The 12,940-nt window shown below is 41.8% G+C and overlaps 1 protein-coding gene across 1 annotated transcript; it reads right to left on the bottom strand.

Moving 5' to 3' along the window:
• Window positions 1–1,656: 1,656 nt before the first annotated feature.
• Window positions 1,657–4,522, bottom strand: LOC134864261 (protein FAM200A-like). Its single transcript, XM_063883100.1, has 2 exons — window positions 2,220–4,522; window positions 1,657–2,081 (listed from the first exon to the last, which is right to left on the bottom strand). The coding sequence occupies exon 1, from the start codon at window positions 4,302–4,304 to the stop codon at window positions 2,223–2,225; it is 2,082 nt and encodes a 693-aa protein (XP_063739170.1). The 5' UTR covers window positions 4,305–4,522; the 3' UTR covers window positions 1,657–2,081; window positions 2,220–2,222.
• Window positions 4,523–12,940: the final 8,418 nt, after the last annotated feature.

Here is a 12,940-nt window from a genome sequence, read left to right as displayed (position 1 = left end):
TAATCCAGAACATGCTGTGTGACCTGCAGTTGAACTGAGAGCAACGATCACTTTCAGACAAGTCAGGGAATGAGTTGTTTAAGCAGAGACTAAACAAATAGAAAGGGGGGTCTGTGATGCAAGGAGAGCGGCACCATTAACAACATTCGTGGAGAACCAGTGGAGGTTAAAAGTCCCATGTGTAGACGTTCAAAGACGTCGTGTCTCAAACTAAAAAGGGGCCGTTTCAAACTGCTCCGCTGACTCACTGCTCCTTCTCCCAGCTTTACGGGAAGTGGAATGTGTTTTTTTCTCCTTTTCTCCTACCCCTCCTCCCCTTTTTGGATGAGAAAGGAGGGTCAGGCCATGGCTTCATGTTAGTATGTCTGTGTGAATGTTGTGGTGTGTCTGTTTGTTCATGTGTGTGTCTCAAGTCTATACTACAGGGCAGTAGCCCAGATTATCTCATTGTTAGTGTCTAGAGAGAGTTAGCAAAGCCACTTCAAAGTCAGTTAGGTTTGGCTTTCTGTACTGAACTCAAAATGACAGTGTGACCAACGTTGACTGAAAGCTGATATTGTAGCTGATCAGATAATTCATCAATGTTAGATTTTGAGTTCAAATTCAAGGAATTCTCGTTGTTATAGTTGGATATTTAAGCTTTCTTGCAGTGAATTATTATTCTCCTCTCTATTAGTTAAAATGGCCCTTTTATGCTTTTGGGTGTTTTCTCTTTCCTTTAGTGTGTTATTTAGTTTTTTGTGCATGTAAATGGTCTGCAAAGGCCTTAATCTCAAAGTCCAGAGGGATTGTCTCTCCCACACACTCCACCCTGCCTGAAATGCCTTCACTGGACAACTTGTTTACTCTGTAACATAATGACATCACTACATAATATTCTACGTAACCATATTTCTTTTGGCTAGCTACGGTGACAAGACACAGGCAGCACAGGCAGTATGAGAAAAATAAAGGACTTTTGAACATTAAATCATGTAAACATGTCACAATAGAGGCACACCATACAAATATAAACCTGAGAATCAGCATAATAGGGCCCCTTGAAATATGCCACATCCACCAGCTAGTTAGCGTAGCTTAGCATAAAGACTAAAAACAGCTGACTTGTCTCTTCCCATGAGTAAAAAACCCTACCTACCAGCACTTTGATGAACATGTGGATCCATATGTGTAAAAATGACATGTTGATGTTTTAATGAGGGGTGTTTGGGACTATTTCTTGGCCTGGAGAAGTGACTTCCGGAAGATTTAGCTGTGTCACACTATTCCTTTCAGCTTACACAAAGAGTAAAAGGAAGTACAGGTTTTAAACCACAGCACAATCATGACAGCTTGACGTTTTCCTGTTTTACACTTTTAGTCCGGAGTCAAAAACATCCACATAAGTCTACAGCAATTTCTGACATGATCCTCATTATGATTTAAACATTTTTTTCATTACCTTTTCCAAAATTACCACTGGAAAATGACAATTATGTCATGTAAATGTCATGTTTTATAAACTATATGTGGTGTTATATGCCATACCATTGCCTTCAAAGATACATAATTATAATCTAACTTTCATAATACAACTGACATTGATAAAGTGTAAAACAAACATTTCCTCAAATGAACTTTCACTCAGGTCAATGTGACAAATTGTCTACACCAGGGGTTTTCAACTGGTTTTGTCCCAGGGACCACCATTCGGACTAGAAAGCAATCCGCGGCCCACTGATGTGCCTGCGCGTGCGCGTGTGTATTTGGTGTTACATGCATAGCTCAATGCATGAAACATGAAAGAGAGGCCACGCAGATTTTATAATAATAAAAGTAGATTTATTAAATTAAATTAAATTAAAGATTATTTTAAAGAAAGAATAAAGAATAATAAAGTGTTGTGCAATTCAGTATTGGGAAAAGTAACTAAAAATGTCATGCAAAGTCAGTCTAGGTGTGTGACAAAACAACAACGGAGAACAAAAATCCAACAACACCGGAGAACCAAAATCCAACAAATGAAGACCAAGGCAGCCTCAACTGCTGGCTGGTCAGGGCTTTTATAACCCAGCCAGGACAGACCTGTCACCAATCACCTGCTGTAGAGACAGAGAGATTGAGAAAAGCAGAGAGAGATTGAGAAAAGCAGGGAGAGAGAACAGGCTTACCATTAACACAGGGCGGGGCCTAAACCCGCCAGGGTCGTAACAGTGAAAACATGGGAGAATTAGGCCTACCTGTCAGTGTGATATCTGGGCGTGGTGAAGTCCACACAGCCTGTCTATTCGTGGCGAAATGGTAGACAGAGACAGTCTCATGTCATTCTCTGGATCAAGCCTAGCCCTGTACTTATTCTTTAAGTACGCCAGTGTAGAAAAACCACTCTCACACAGGTATGTGGTTGGAAAGGGCAAAAGACACCTCATTGCTTTTGCAGCAAGCTGTGGAAATTCTGTCTGGCAACTTATCCAGAATTTAACAAGGGGCTGTGTGTCGTACATATGCCTCCTGACAGAGTCTGTGGACATCTCAATCAGCTTATCCTCTTCCACAGCCGTCAGACTTGACCCTACGGATGCATCGTCACTGAATGGGAGCAGGATCCACTTGCTGTCACGGCGCCACTCTTCCGAATCAGTGAAGTACTTTGCGAATTGACGCACAAGCTTCCTCAAATGCTCACATATAGTGTCGTTGATGTCAGTGCTGTCAGGGTATTCCTCAACTGAAGGAAACATCGCCAAGTTATTGCTCTCCACTCGTTCGATCCACTTTGACATTTTTTTCACAAATGCGTCGAGCTTCTCGTAGAGCTGCATGACGTTTGCATCTCTCCCTTGCATGGAGCTGTTCAACTTGTTCAGCTCTGCAAAAACATCTGTGAGGTACGCCAGCTTAGTTAACCAGTAACTATCGTTGAAATTGGAAGCCAGATCAGAATGCTTCTCGCACAAGAACTCGTAGATAGCTCCGCGTAGTTCAAACACACGGGCGAGCACAGCGCCGCGAGACAGCCAACGCACCTCTGAATGATAAAGGAGAGAGCTGTGTTCACTTCCCAAGTCATGGCATAGGGATGAAAACAGGCGTGTATTCAATGCGTTTCGTTTTATGAAGTTGACCGTCTTGACAACGACATCAAACACACCACTGAGCTCAACACTGAGATCTTTGGAGGCGAGAGCCTCTCTATGAATCAGGCAGTGTGTCCAAATTACCCCCGGAGCCACCCTCCTTACATGCGCAAACAGTCCAGTCTTGCTGCCACTCATGGCTCGGGCCCCATCGCTGCATAATGCAACGCACCTCTGCCACGAGATATTGTGCTCCGTGAAAAAATCGTCCAGTGCTTTAAATATTTCTACACCGGTAGTTCGCCCGGGCAGTGGTTTGCAAAAAAGAAATTCCTCGCACATAGTGCCACTGTCCTCGTATCGCACAAATGTTAACAGTTGCGCATCATTAGTAACATCTGTCGTCTCGTCGATTTGAAGGGAAAACAGAACTGTCTGAAGTTTTGCCATCAGCTGGTCTTTGACATCATTTGCCATTTCCCCAATTCGTCTTCCGATTGTGTTGTCTGACAACGGAATAGTTTTTAATTTGTTGGCACATTCTTCGCTTACCATAGCTCTGCACATATCTATGGCTGCTGGCAATATAAGCTGCTCTGCAATGGTATGGGGCTTCTTACTTTTTGCAACCCTGAGAGCGACCAGATACGATGCTTTCAGTGCGTTTTCATTTATTTTTGCACTCTTCCTCATGGTAGCCTGCTGTCCTTTGAAATCACGCAACATCTGTTGCATGTACTCAACGGGTTTGGCCTTCAAGTGGACGTGATGCGTCTCCATATGCCGCGTAAGTTTCGACGGCTTCATAGCTTCATTACAGAGAATTGTTGAACATACGAAACACAGTGGTACCTCCTCTCCTGCTCTGTCTGTCGTCACTGTGAATCCATATTTAACATATTCCTCATTGTATTTTCTTTTTCGTCTTTTTTGCGAAGTTGACGCTTCGGAAGCCTGTCCTTGCCCTATCGTGGCGGCCTGTCCCTCTGTCGTGGCAGCCTGACCCTCTGTCATGGCAGCCTGTCCCTCTGGCACTTTCCTCACTACAAAACGATCCATTGGTGCTAGATATATAGCTAGACTAGTACATATGTAACAAATGTTTGCTGTACTACAACCTATCTTAAAATACTCTCGTCGGCTATGCTTATAAATGTGTGTCAACTTTGCTCGCAAGACTGTACGTAATGAATAATAAGTGAGGTTAGCGACGCAACTCATTACCATTAGCGAATCACAGGCTACCATAGACTGGATAGGCGCAAGGCTACATTCTGTCAGCTTGAATTTCCTTTATATTATTTTAAACATATTTTTCACGATATGTAACGGTATTCTGGAAATGTGTTGAAATATCAAAGCGAATTTATATTAAAAAAAACAATGGTGAACTGATCAACATAGGCTCTTGTCACGGACCACATGCAATGCCGCCGCGGACCACCAGGGGTCCGCGGACCACCGGTTGAAAACCCCTGGTCTACACCTAGAATACAAACTAAATGAAAGCTCACATATATAGTTTGTAATGTGTTTGTAATGCCACATTTGGGCTGAATAAATACAAATGACTCAACATGACTTCACCTACTCCCTCTGCGATCACTAACATATTATTGGAAATACTGATAATAATATTTTAGATTACAGCCATTTAGTCAATGCTACAAATCATCTTACACTGTCAGTTATCATCACAATAAAAGAAACATCCATGTTACTCGGATACTAGTTTTCTAAAGCATAAATTGTTCTGTTTTTCTTGCTTGTATATTACTGTACATGTGTTTCAGTAATGCACCCAGCACCCTGTATCTCTGTTGTTTGCCAGAAGTTGAAGAATAATAAAAGCTTTTATTAAATCGGCCTCTAACCATCACCTCACAGAAGCTGTTGTTCTGTTTGCCCCGTGGCTGTTGTCAGTCAAAAAGATCACCTCCGGCCCAGACTGGCTTCCTTGGAAACTCTTGGCCTATTTCTGTTTGTCTTGACTAGGGTTTTTCCAGCCTGAGGTGGCTATTTTGGTCAGATAAATACAATGTTGTTTTGGGAGCGGGGGTTGAGGAGCGAGGCGCAGATGAGATCACCTCTCAAGGCTCCTGAGCTGCAAAACAACAGGCAGCAAGACAAGACAAGAACTGCCACGAACGGAGGCGGAAAAATAAAGGCTGTGGAAATTATTGACATCCCGTCCTAGATTCAGGCTGGCCCGAGGCGAGGATTCGAGAGAGAACCTGTCCCTCCGCCTCACAGAGAAATGCAGAGATTTGGAAGAAAATCAGTGAGGAAATATTTGTGATTAAACGACGTGTTGCTTTTTGCAGCTGCATTTAATAGACTTTAATTTAAAGCCTTCACCACATGGCTGACCTGACACATCTGTGTTTTTTAAAATAATTATATTTGTATGTGTGTGACTGAGGCCATGACAAAATGAAGCTCATGACTTTCGGTTGTTTATCTCTTTGTAAGGAGGAGAGTATAGTTTTTCATATTTGCATGGTGAGAGTTTCTCGCTGTCTGTCTGTCTGTCTGTCTGTCTGTCTGTCTGTCTGTCTGTCTGTCTGTCTGTCTGTCTGTCTGTCTGTCTGTCTGTCTGTCTGTCTGTCTGTCTGTCTGTCTGTCTGTCTGTCTGTCTGTCTGTCTGTCTGTCTGTCTGTCTGTCTATCTGTCTGTCTGTCTGTGTTCTGACAATGGGAAAGACTTGTGCCGCAGTTATCTTCTGATCAGTGGGCACAACAGAGTGTGTGTTGCCATGTACGCTCGTGTCTGTGTGAAAGAGAATTTATTGATGTGTGATGTCTGCGGTTCCAGCCAGGTGTTGTGGTGGGTGGAAGGGTATTTGGCTGCCAGGTACAACACCTGCACTAGCTCTCAGACACAACATATGAAAACAGTGTGTCCACGTGATTGAAGGTAACTAAGTACCCTTTAGAAACAAGCATGATGTTGTCTGGGCCCATTACATGTCACCTTCAGACTAAAGAATAAAAAAAAATATGTTTTTTAAAATAAAGCCTCAAAGAAAGGCTTATGAGATCAAAATATATTTGTGCAGCAAATCCTTGTTTTCTTTAGTCCCAGTACATGTATGATGTCATGAACACGCTCATTTATCATGTGAATACCATAAAGTCATTTTAAATGAGCTAAATCTCCACCATTTACAACAGTACAAAGCCAATTTTGATTAAAAATTAAGATTCTTTTGCCAGTTATACGGGGAAAAAACAGCAGAACAGGAAGTGACTCCATTTATGTGCCTTTAGCCACACAAAACATATACAGTACATTTATATTAATTTAGACTAAATTGAAAAATAAACAATCTTTGCAATATAAAGGCACTATTATGATATTATCTTCATGATTGAAAGCATGAATTGTCTCTTTTTAGCAGAATATTAGTTTTTATTCCAAGCGCAGTTGTCTCAAACTGTATAAATAACTATAAAAACAATATGAGTTTCTTTTTCCTTAGAATCCAATAAAAGCAGGTTTAAAACTAGATCCAAGATGGCTGCAATTTGGTTCCCAGAACAGCCAGTCATTATAATAGAGATCACATCTATTGTTTTAAATCCATTAGGGCTACTCCCAGCTATTAAATTAATTTGGGTTATTACTTTACTTGTTTATTCTGATTATACACAGAGAAACAACACAAGAGGACAAACATTAGGACACATGTGTTTCAAGGTGTGTGTGTGTGTGTGTGTGTGTGTGTGTGTGTGTGTGTGTGTGTGTGTGTGTAAACCCTCATGCATCTGGAGCTGCTTAAAGAGTGTGTGGGCGGAGGGAGTTATGTGGCAAAATGAGGTCATCATTGCTGTTGATTTATGTGACACACGCTATTACTTACACTCCTGTGACTTCACCGTCTCAGCTGACAGCATGAATAATACATGTGCCCAGCTAAAGATGACATTCTCCACTTTCTCCTCTCTCGCCTGCTATTTCAGAAACTTTTCTTCATCATTACTGACCCGTGTCAGCGAAGAGTGTGTGTGTGTGTGTGTGTGTGTGTGTGTGTGTGTCCCACTTTTATTTCCATGTCCGCTTCTGGGCTGATTACCTGCCATCTTCCATCCTGTTCCGCAAGTTCAGGCTTTGCATCGGTATTTTATGAAATTGCACAACAGGAATTGGGAAGGAGTGTGTAAGTGTGTGTGCCAATGCCACACCCTAGAATAAGAAAAGTGATTGACATGAGGTGATCATTTCTACCAGATTGAGTAACTGTTGTTTTAGCACAGGTGTCAAACTGCGTCATCGAAAAATCAGTGGAGTTACGAGAAAACTATTGATGTACGCACTACAACTCCATTTTGTCTTTTTTAGAGACATGCAGTGATTTGCCTGTAGCGTTGAGAAACACGCCAGGGAGTAACAGTCATGGATGGGTAGAGGATCGCGTCCCGGATGTGCTTTTGACAGCCAAGCGCAGACGTTTCACCCCTTAAGATTTGCCCGAGCCCGGCCGCAGGACGGCAGCTTCCAAAGCGAGGTCACCGTGGTCAACACTGAACGGGCAAGAGCAAAGGAGAGGGGAGGGAGGGGTGGATGAGGAGGAGGGATGGTTGGGGGTGATGGGTAAGGGGACAGAGGACAGCCGCTAATGTCAGCATCCATCAGGGAGCCCAGGGGTGACATGGGAGCAGGCAAGACGGGAGGAGGAGAGGTCCAGGAGGGGAGTCAACCCTTAACTAGTCACCCCTCCGCCCTGGAGTACACTTGTTTGCTGTCCCACACCCCCTCACCACCTCCTCCTCCCCACAACACCACCCCTCCCCTCTCCATCTGTTCTCATTGCAGATGTGTAATCTTGCAGCTGCTTCAAAGGGCCGTGCCAGTTGTTTTCCACATTTACAGCTTCTACTACTAATTACGGGCAGTTTACTTTATTCATGATTATTCACCAACACATATACACAGGAGGAAATGGAAGAAAAAACATGAGCAGAGAATGAATGCAGAGGTTTTAATTTAAAGAGAGACGTGTTACAATAAGCATTTAAAAAGAGTGTAATATGAAAATACATGCCTTTCTTATATCTCATTCAAGATTAAAACGTTTATTGTTGTAACAAATCCAAAACTATGGTGTAATTTTGTAATGTATGATGAACTTAGATTTGAGGTTCCTCAACAGTGAAAGCTCAGATGTTTAATAGTCTTATGGCCTGTGGAATGAAACTGTCTCTGAGTCTGGTGGTTTTAGTCCTGATGCTGCGGTACCGCAGCGGACAGAACAGTTTGTTGCTGGGGTGATGGGGGTCTTTGATAATCCTGTGGGCTGTCTTCCTGAGCCGCTGGGAGTAGGGGTCCTCGATGGGAGATGTGATGTGCAGTTTTCACCCCCCTCTGTCGAGTCCTACGGTTGAGGGCGGTGCAACTGCTGTATCTAGCCATCTAGCTCAATTATTCAAGAGATATCTTAACTCTAAGGGCAGCAAACAGAAATAAATGAGAAGGGCTGGGCCACTCACTAGAGGTATATTGCCTCATAAGTTAAGTTATAAGTTAAATCCAAAAATCTAATTATTATTCCGTTACAGATATCGACAACACAAAATCTCTTATTTTGATTGTCATCAAGTATTCAGTGACCTCTCCAGCCCTGTATGAAAACACCTGGAGATAAAGGGCAGCTAGGTTTCAAGGGGTAAATGGGCATCTACCAATCAGAGTGTCAATGGTTTGATCCCAGACAACTGCAGTTAACATTTCATAGCATCCTCGGGCAGGATACTTCACCCCATATTTCTGCCGTGAGCTTGTGTACTATATGGAGTCGCTTTGGATCAAAGCTAATTGACAAAACAATATAGATGATCATATAGCACTACAGGTAAGAGGGAAAACATATACAGTATATTATATGTATTTTTGGGTGAACTGTCCCTTTAATGACAACACTTTTCCTATACAAACCGAGCTTGCTCACGGTGTGTAGAAATCCCTAAAGTCAGCTCCACCTAACCCTCAGGAAAATAATAACATCCCCAGGTTGACTTAGATAATAACCTGCAGTCTGACTTTGGAGACGGTGTCTGCGCAGTTTTCTGATCCTCGAGGGAAAAACATGTTTGCTGCTAAGGGCCGCAGCCTAGACATAAACAGTGGTGTGTCCGGGTGGAGGGAAGCTGCCAGGCTGGTGTGGCAGGTGGCAGCTGGCAGTGAAACACGTCTACAGTGACACCCAGGTGTAAATACTACGAGGTCTAGCTTCACAGGAAAAAATAGAAACCAGTTGGAGATCCAGCATTTGACAAAACTGAATTCAAGGAATTATTCCACACTGAGTGAAAGGGGATTTCACATCAAAGACTCTTCACTTCCACCCCCAGCTCACCCCTGCCAAAAAATATATCTCCCCCATTAGACCATGAACCCTTTTTAATTAGATTATAAAAATGATCCTTTGGAAGCACATCTAAGAAGACTGGTGCTGTTTAATATAACTTGGTTCCAAATTATATAACTGTAAGGTAATGCCAGCAGAGTGAAGATCAAAACCTACACACAGAAAAACTCTAAAGGACATATTGTGCTGATAATGAGGGGGCAAACATGATCGTTGACATTTAAACCCTGAGCAAGAGTGTTTCGAGAGTTTTTGCAAATCCAGGATTACCATGTAGTCACAGCCAATCACATTGGGTTGTTTTCATACCATTTTCTATATGTATTACACAAATAAGTAACTTCATGGCAGTCCTGGTTTGGAGATAGTTTTTGTAAAGGAGCCCTATTATACACATTTTCAGTTTCATTTTTAGATTTTGTGCATCTACTGTGGCTCTTTTGTGATTGTTCATCCACTTACAGATGTCCCACCCCTTAGTCTATCACGTATTGTTGGAGCGCTTGCCAATACAAGCATTGGAACCTTGAAACCTTGAAACCTTGAGTGCAACAAAGGGATGTCATTATGTTACGGATAACAATGGAGGCCAAACAAACCTCTAAATATAATAGTGCCCCTTTAATCTTTTGGCAGAACCAGGCAAGCTGTTTGATTGATTCCAGCTTTTATGCTAAGCTAACCACCTGCTCTCATGCAAACATGAGAGTGTTGTTATCTAACACTGAGGGTTTTCCCTAAAATTACGAACTTCCTGTAGATAAACACGAAAAAGGACTAATCTTATCTAATGGGTGCTTTAAACACACCATAATAATCTAAGACACACACGCACGCACAAACACACGCCCTATACACACACACACACACACACACACACACACACACACACACACACACACACACACACACACACACACACACACACACACACACACACACACACACACACTCACTTAACTTGCCCTCACAAACACGTCTTTCTTTGCTGCCATCCATCTTGATAACATTTCACTGTCAGACAGACCATTAACAAACAGCTGATTCATTCTGGGTCAGACAATGCTGATAAACTGGTCTTGTTTAAACAAAGTGTGTACAGCACACAACCAAAAAGATACTATGTGTGTGTGTGACGGAGATAGAGAACCAGCTTGTTACGGACAGGACTGATACACACACAAACACACACAGACACGGAGAACCAGACAGACAGGTCCTTATGCACAGAGAGTCTTTTTCCATGTTATGGGTGTGTAAGATAGGGAGTGCCTGAAACACACTCACACACACACACACACACACACACACACACACACACACACACACACACACACACACACACACACACACACACACACACACACACACACACACACACACACACACACACACACACCAGACAAAAACAAATGTGAAAGTACAGGCTTAGAGTTAGTACAATAAACACTGAGTGGAGTCATAAGTGTGTTTGCTCACTTAAAAGAGCATGTTGGATCCTATTATTACCTTGTTGTTACAGTGTGTCTGTTTGAGTGTGTATTTCACTCAACAAACAGATCATAATAAATATTGTTGTGGCCATATTAAGGAGTGTAGGAATGTGGCTACTGGTATAACTGTGTGTGGGAGTTTTTCTTTTTTTAATGGCAAGGTGACATTTGTTTACTTACAGCAATATTTTTTCATTATATTTAATAGAGATGGGTTTTCTTATTTGTATTTTTACAATGTTCTCAGGACTATATATGTTAGTTGGTACACATTTTAGTGTAGTTTGGCCACCCAGTAATTATTTCCAATACATCTTTCTCACGTTCTAGTGATCAACATCTACATCATAAACATCTTAGAGAAACAATATATGGTTATCTTCTAGTATTTTAACCAGGAAGCTTGACATTGTGATTATGTTTCACCATATAGACTTTTTTACCTGGATCACTGAGCCTTACAAAATATCCCTATTTAAATTCCAACAATGTTCTATTTCCAAAGTTGATAATAATACTGTTCTCACTGAGTTAAATGCTGAGATTTTGGTGAAGAGTCAATAATGGTTATCTGACCAACTGCCAGATGACCAGACATTATTTGCAACAAACCCCTCAGGATAGTTTCCTAGTTATAAGAGAAAACAAAGACAAGTTGTAAAATGTATTGCCAACAACTGTCTGTTGTAATCTACCTCAGTTTAAAGTCCAACTTCAGTCATTTACTTTGACCTGATGTACTTACTGTAAACCATGTGTCTTCTTCAAGCAAAGGATCCCTTAGCTGAAAGGTGGACCCACAGTCTACTCAAATGTTGTTTCATACAAAACTGGGCCTAAAATAACATGAAATGCATTGTTGTGTATAAGAAATGCATTTTATACAATACGGACGATGTTGAAAACAGTAGAGAGTTTTACGGTACAATAAAGGTTTATTATAGACATTTCTGTTTACTCACTGTCATATTAACTTTATGAAACTGTTTCACGTCATGAACGTTTACTTCATAAAACAAGTCACAACCTGTTTGCTTGTTGAAGTGAGGTTACCATGTCCCCAGATATTTACAGTTGAAGAACAATGTCATCATAAAAGATAAGAACGATGGTCATAACTTTAAAAAATAAAACAAGGTGAAATGTTGCTTTGGTTTTGCAGTAGTTATACATATGAGCTTTTTATTTTCATATATGTTCACCACATGAGCTGATGCAGGGAAACTGATTGTGATGAGGCAGAAATCTTTAGGAGACTTGGTCTGTGGCACTGCAGCTCAGAAGCAGTAGGAGGAAGCTTTCACAACAGATGTTCAGGCCCTGCAAGCTAACAGGAATCTACAGCGCGTTGTAGGTCTCCTGTGGCCTTGTGATATGCGTGTCTTTCATAACAGAGTGAGAGTATATGAGGCACATTCCACGAAACTTGTCTGTAAAAGTTGCTTTTCTTCCCACATTTTGTTTTTGTGGTCTGTTTCTTTCACTTATTTGCCGTTTCAGGAGCACTTTTCTTTTCCACAGAATCCCGCAAACTGATAGTACACACAGCAGCGAAAGCATACAGGCGGTTTGAAAAGTAAGATGTGCAAACACACGTTCCCGTGTGGTAAATATGGTCAGATCGTTTGTTCATTGGTGAGGTGCAGCAAAGACGTCTTCAGTCTTAAATTAGACAGTTTCAGTAAACCTGCCTGCTCCTGGTTCCAGAGAAACTGACACACACAAACACAGTTCTATGAAAACCCTCCCCCACACTTGTGTTTTCACACTTAATGACAAAAACATAAACCACATTTCCCCTGAAGCCAGCACAAAGACAGGAATGGGTTGACCTTTGTTAAAAACTGACTTTGGGAGACAGGAAATAGAGACACTCGCCACCAGTAGCGAGACATGTTCTCTGTGGCTTGTTCTCTCCTGATATGCTGATACTGCTTGCCTTTGATGCTGGTCAAGTGATAATTAGGGGAACTACAATATTTCTGGGTCACTGAAACAAGTTATGATGCAGTGAAACAGACAGA

Source organism: Eleginops maclovinus, chromosome 5 (assembly GCF_036324505.1).
Source record: "Eleginops maclovinus isolate JMC-PN-2008 ecotype Puerto Natales chromosome 5, JC_Emac_rtc_rv5, whole genome shotgun sequence".
In the NCBI taxonomy this organism is placed as follows: Eukaryota; Metazoa; Chordata; class Actinopteri; order Perciformes; family Eleginopidae; genus Eleginops; species Eleginops maclovinus.
Note: the sequence above shows the minus strand (reverse complement) of the source record. Positions and strands in the feature narration are given on the sequence as shown.

Coding starts and splice junctions, on each gene's coding strand:
- LOC134864261 (XM_063883100.1), bottom strand. CDS start 4,304: ATGGTAGCCTGTGATTCGCTAATGGTAATGAGTTGCGTCGCTAACCTC.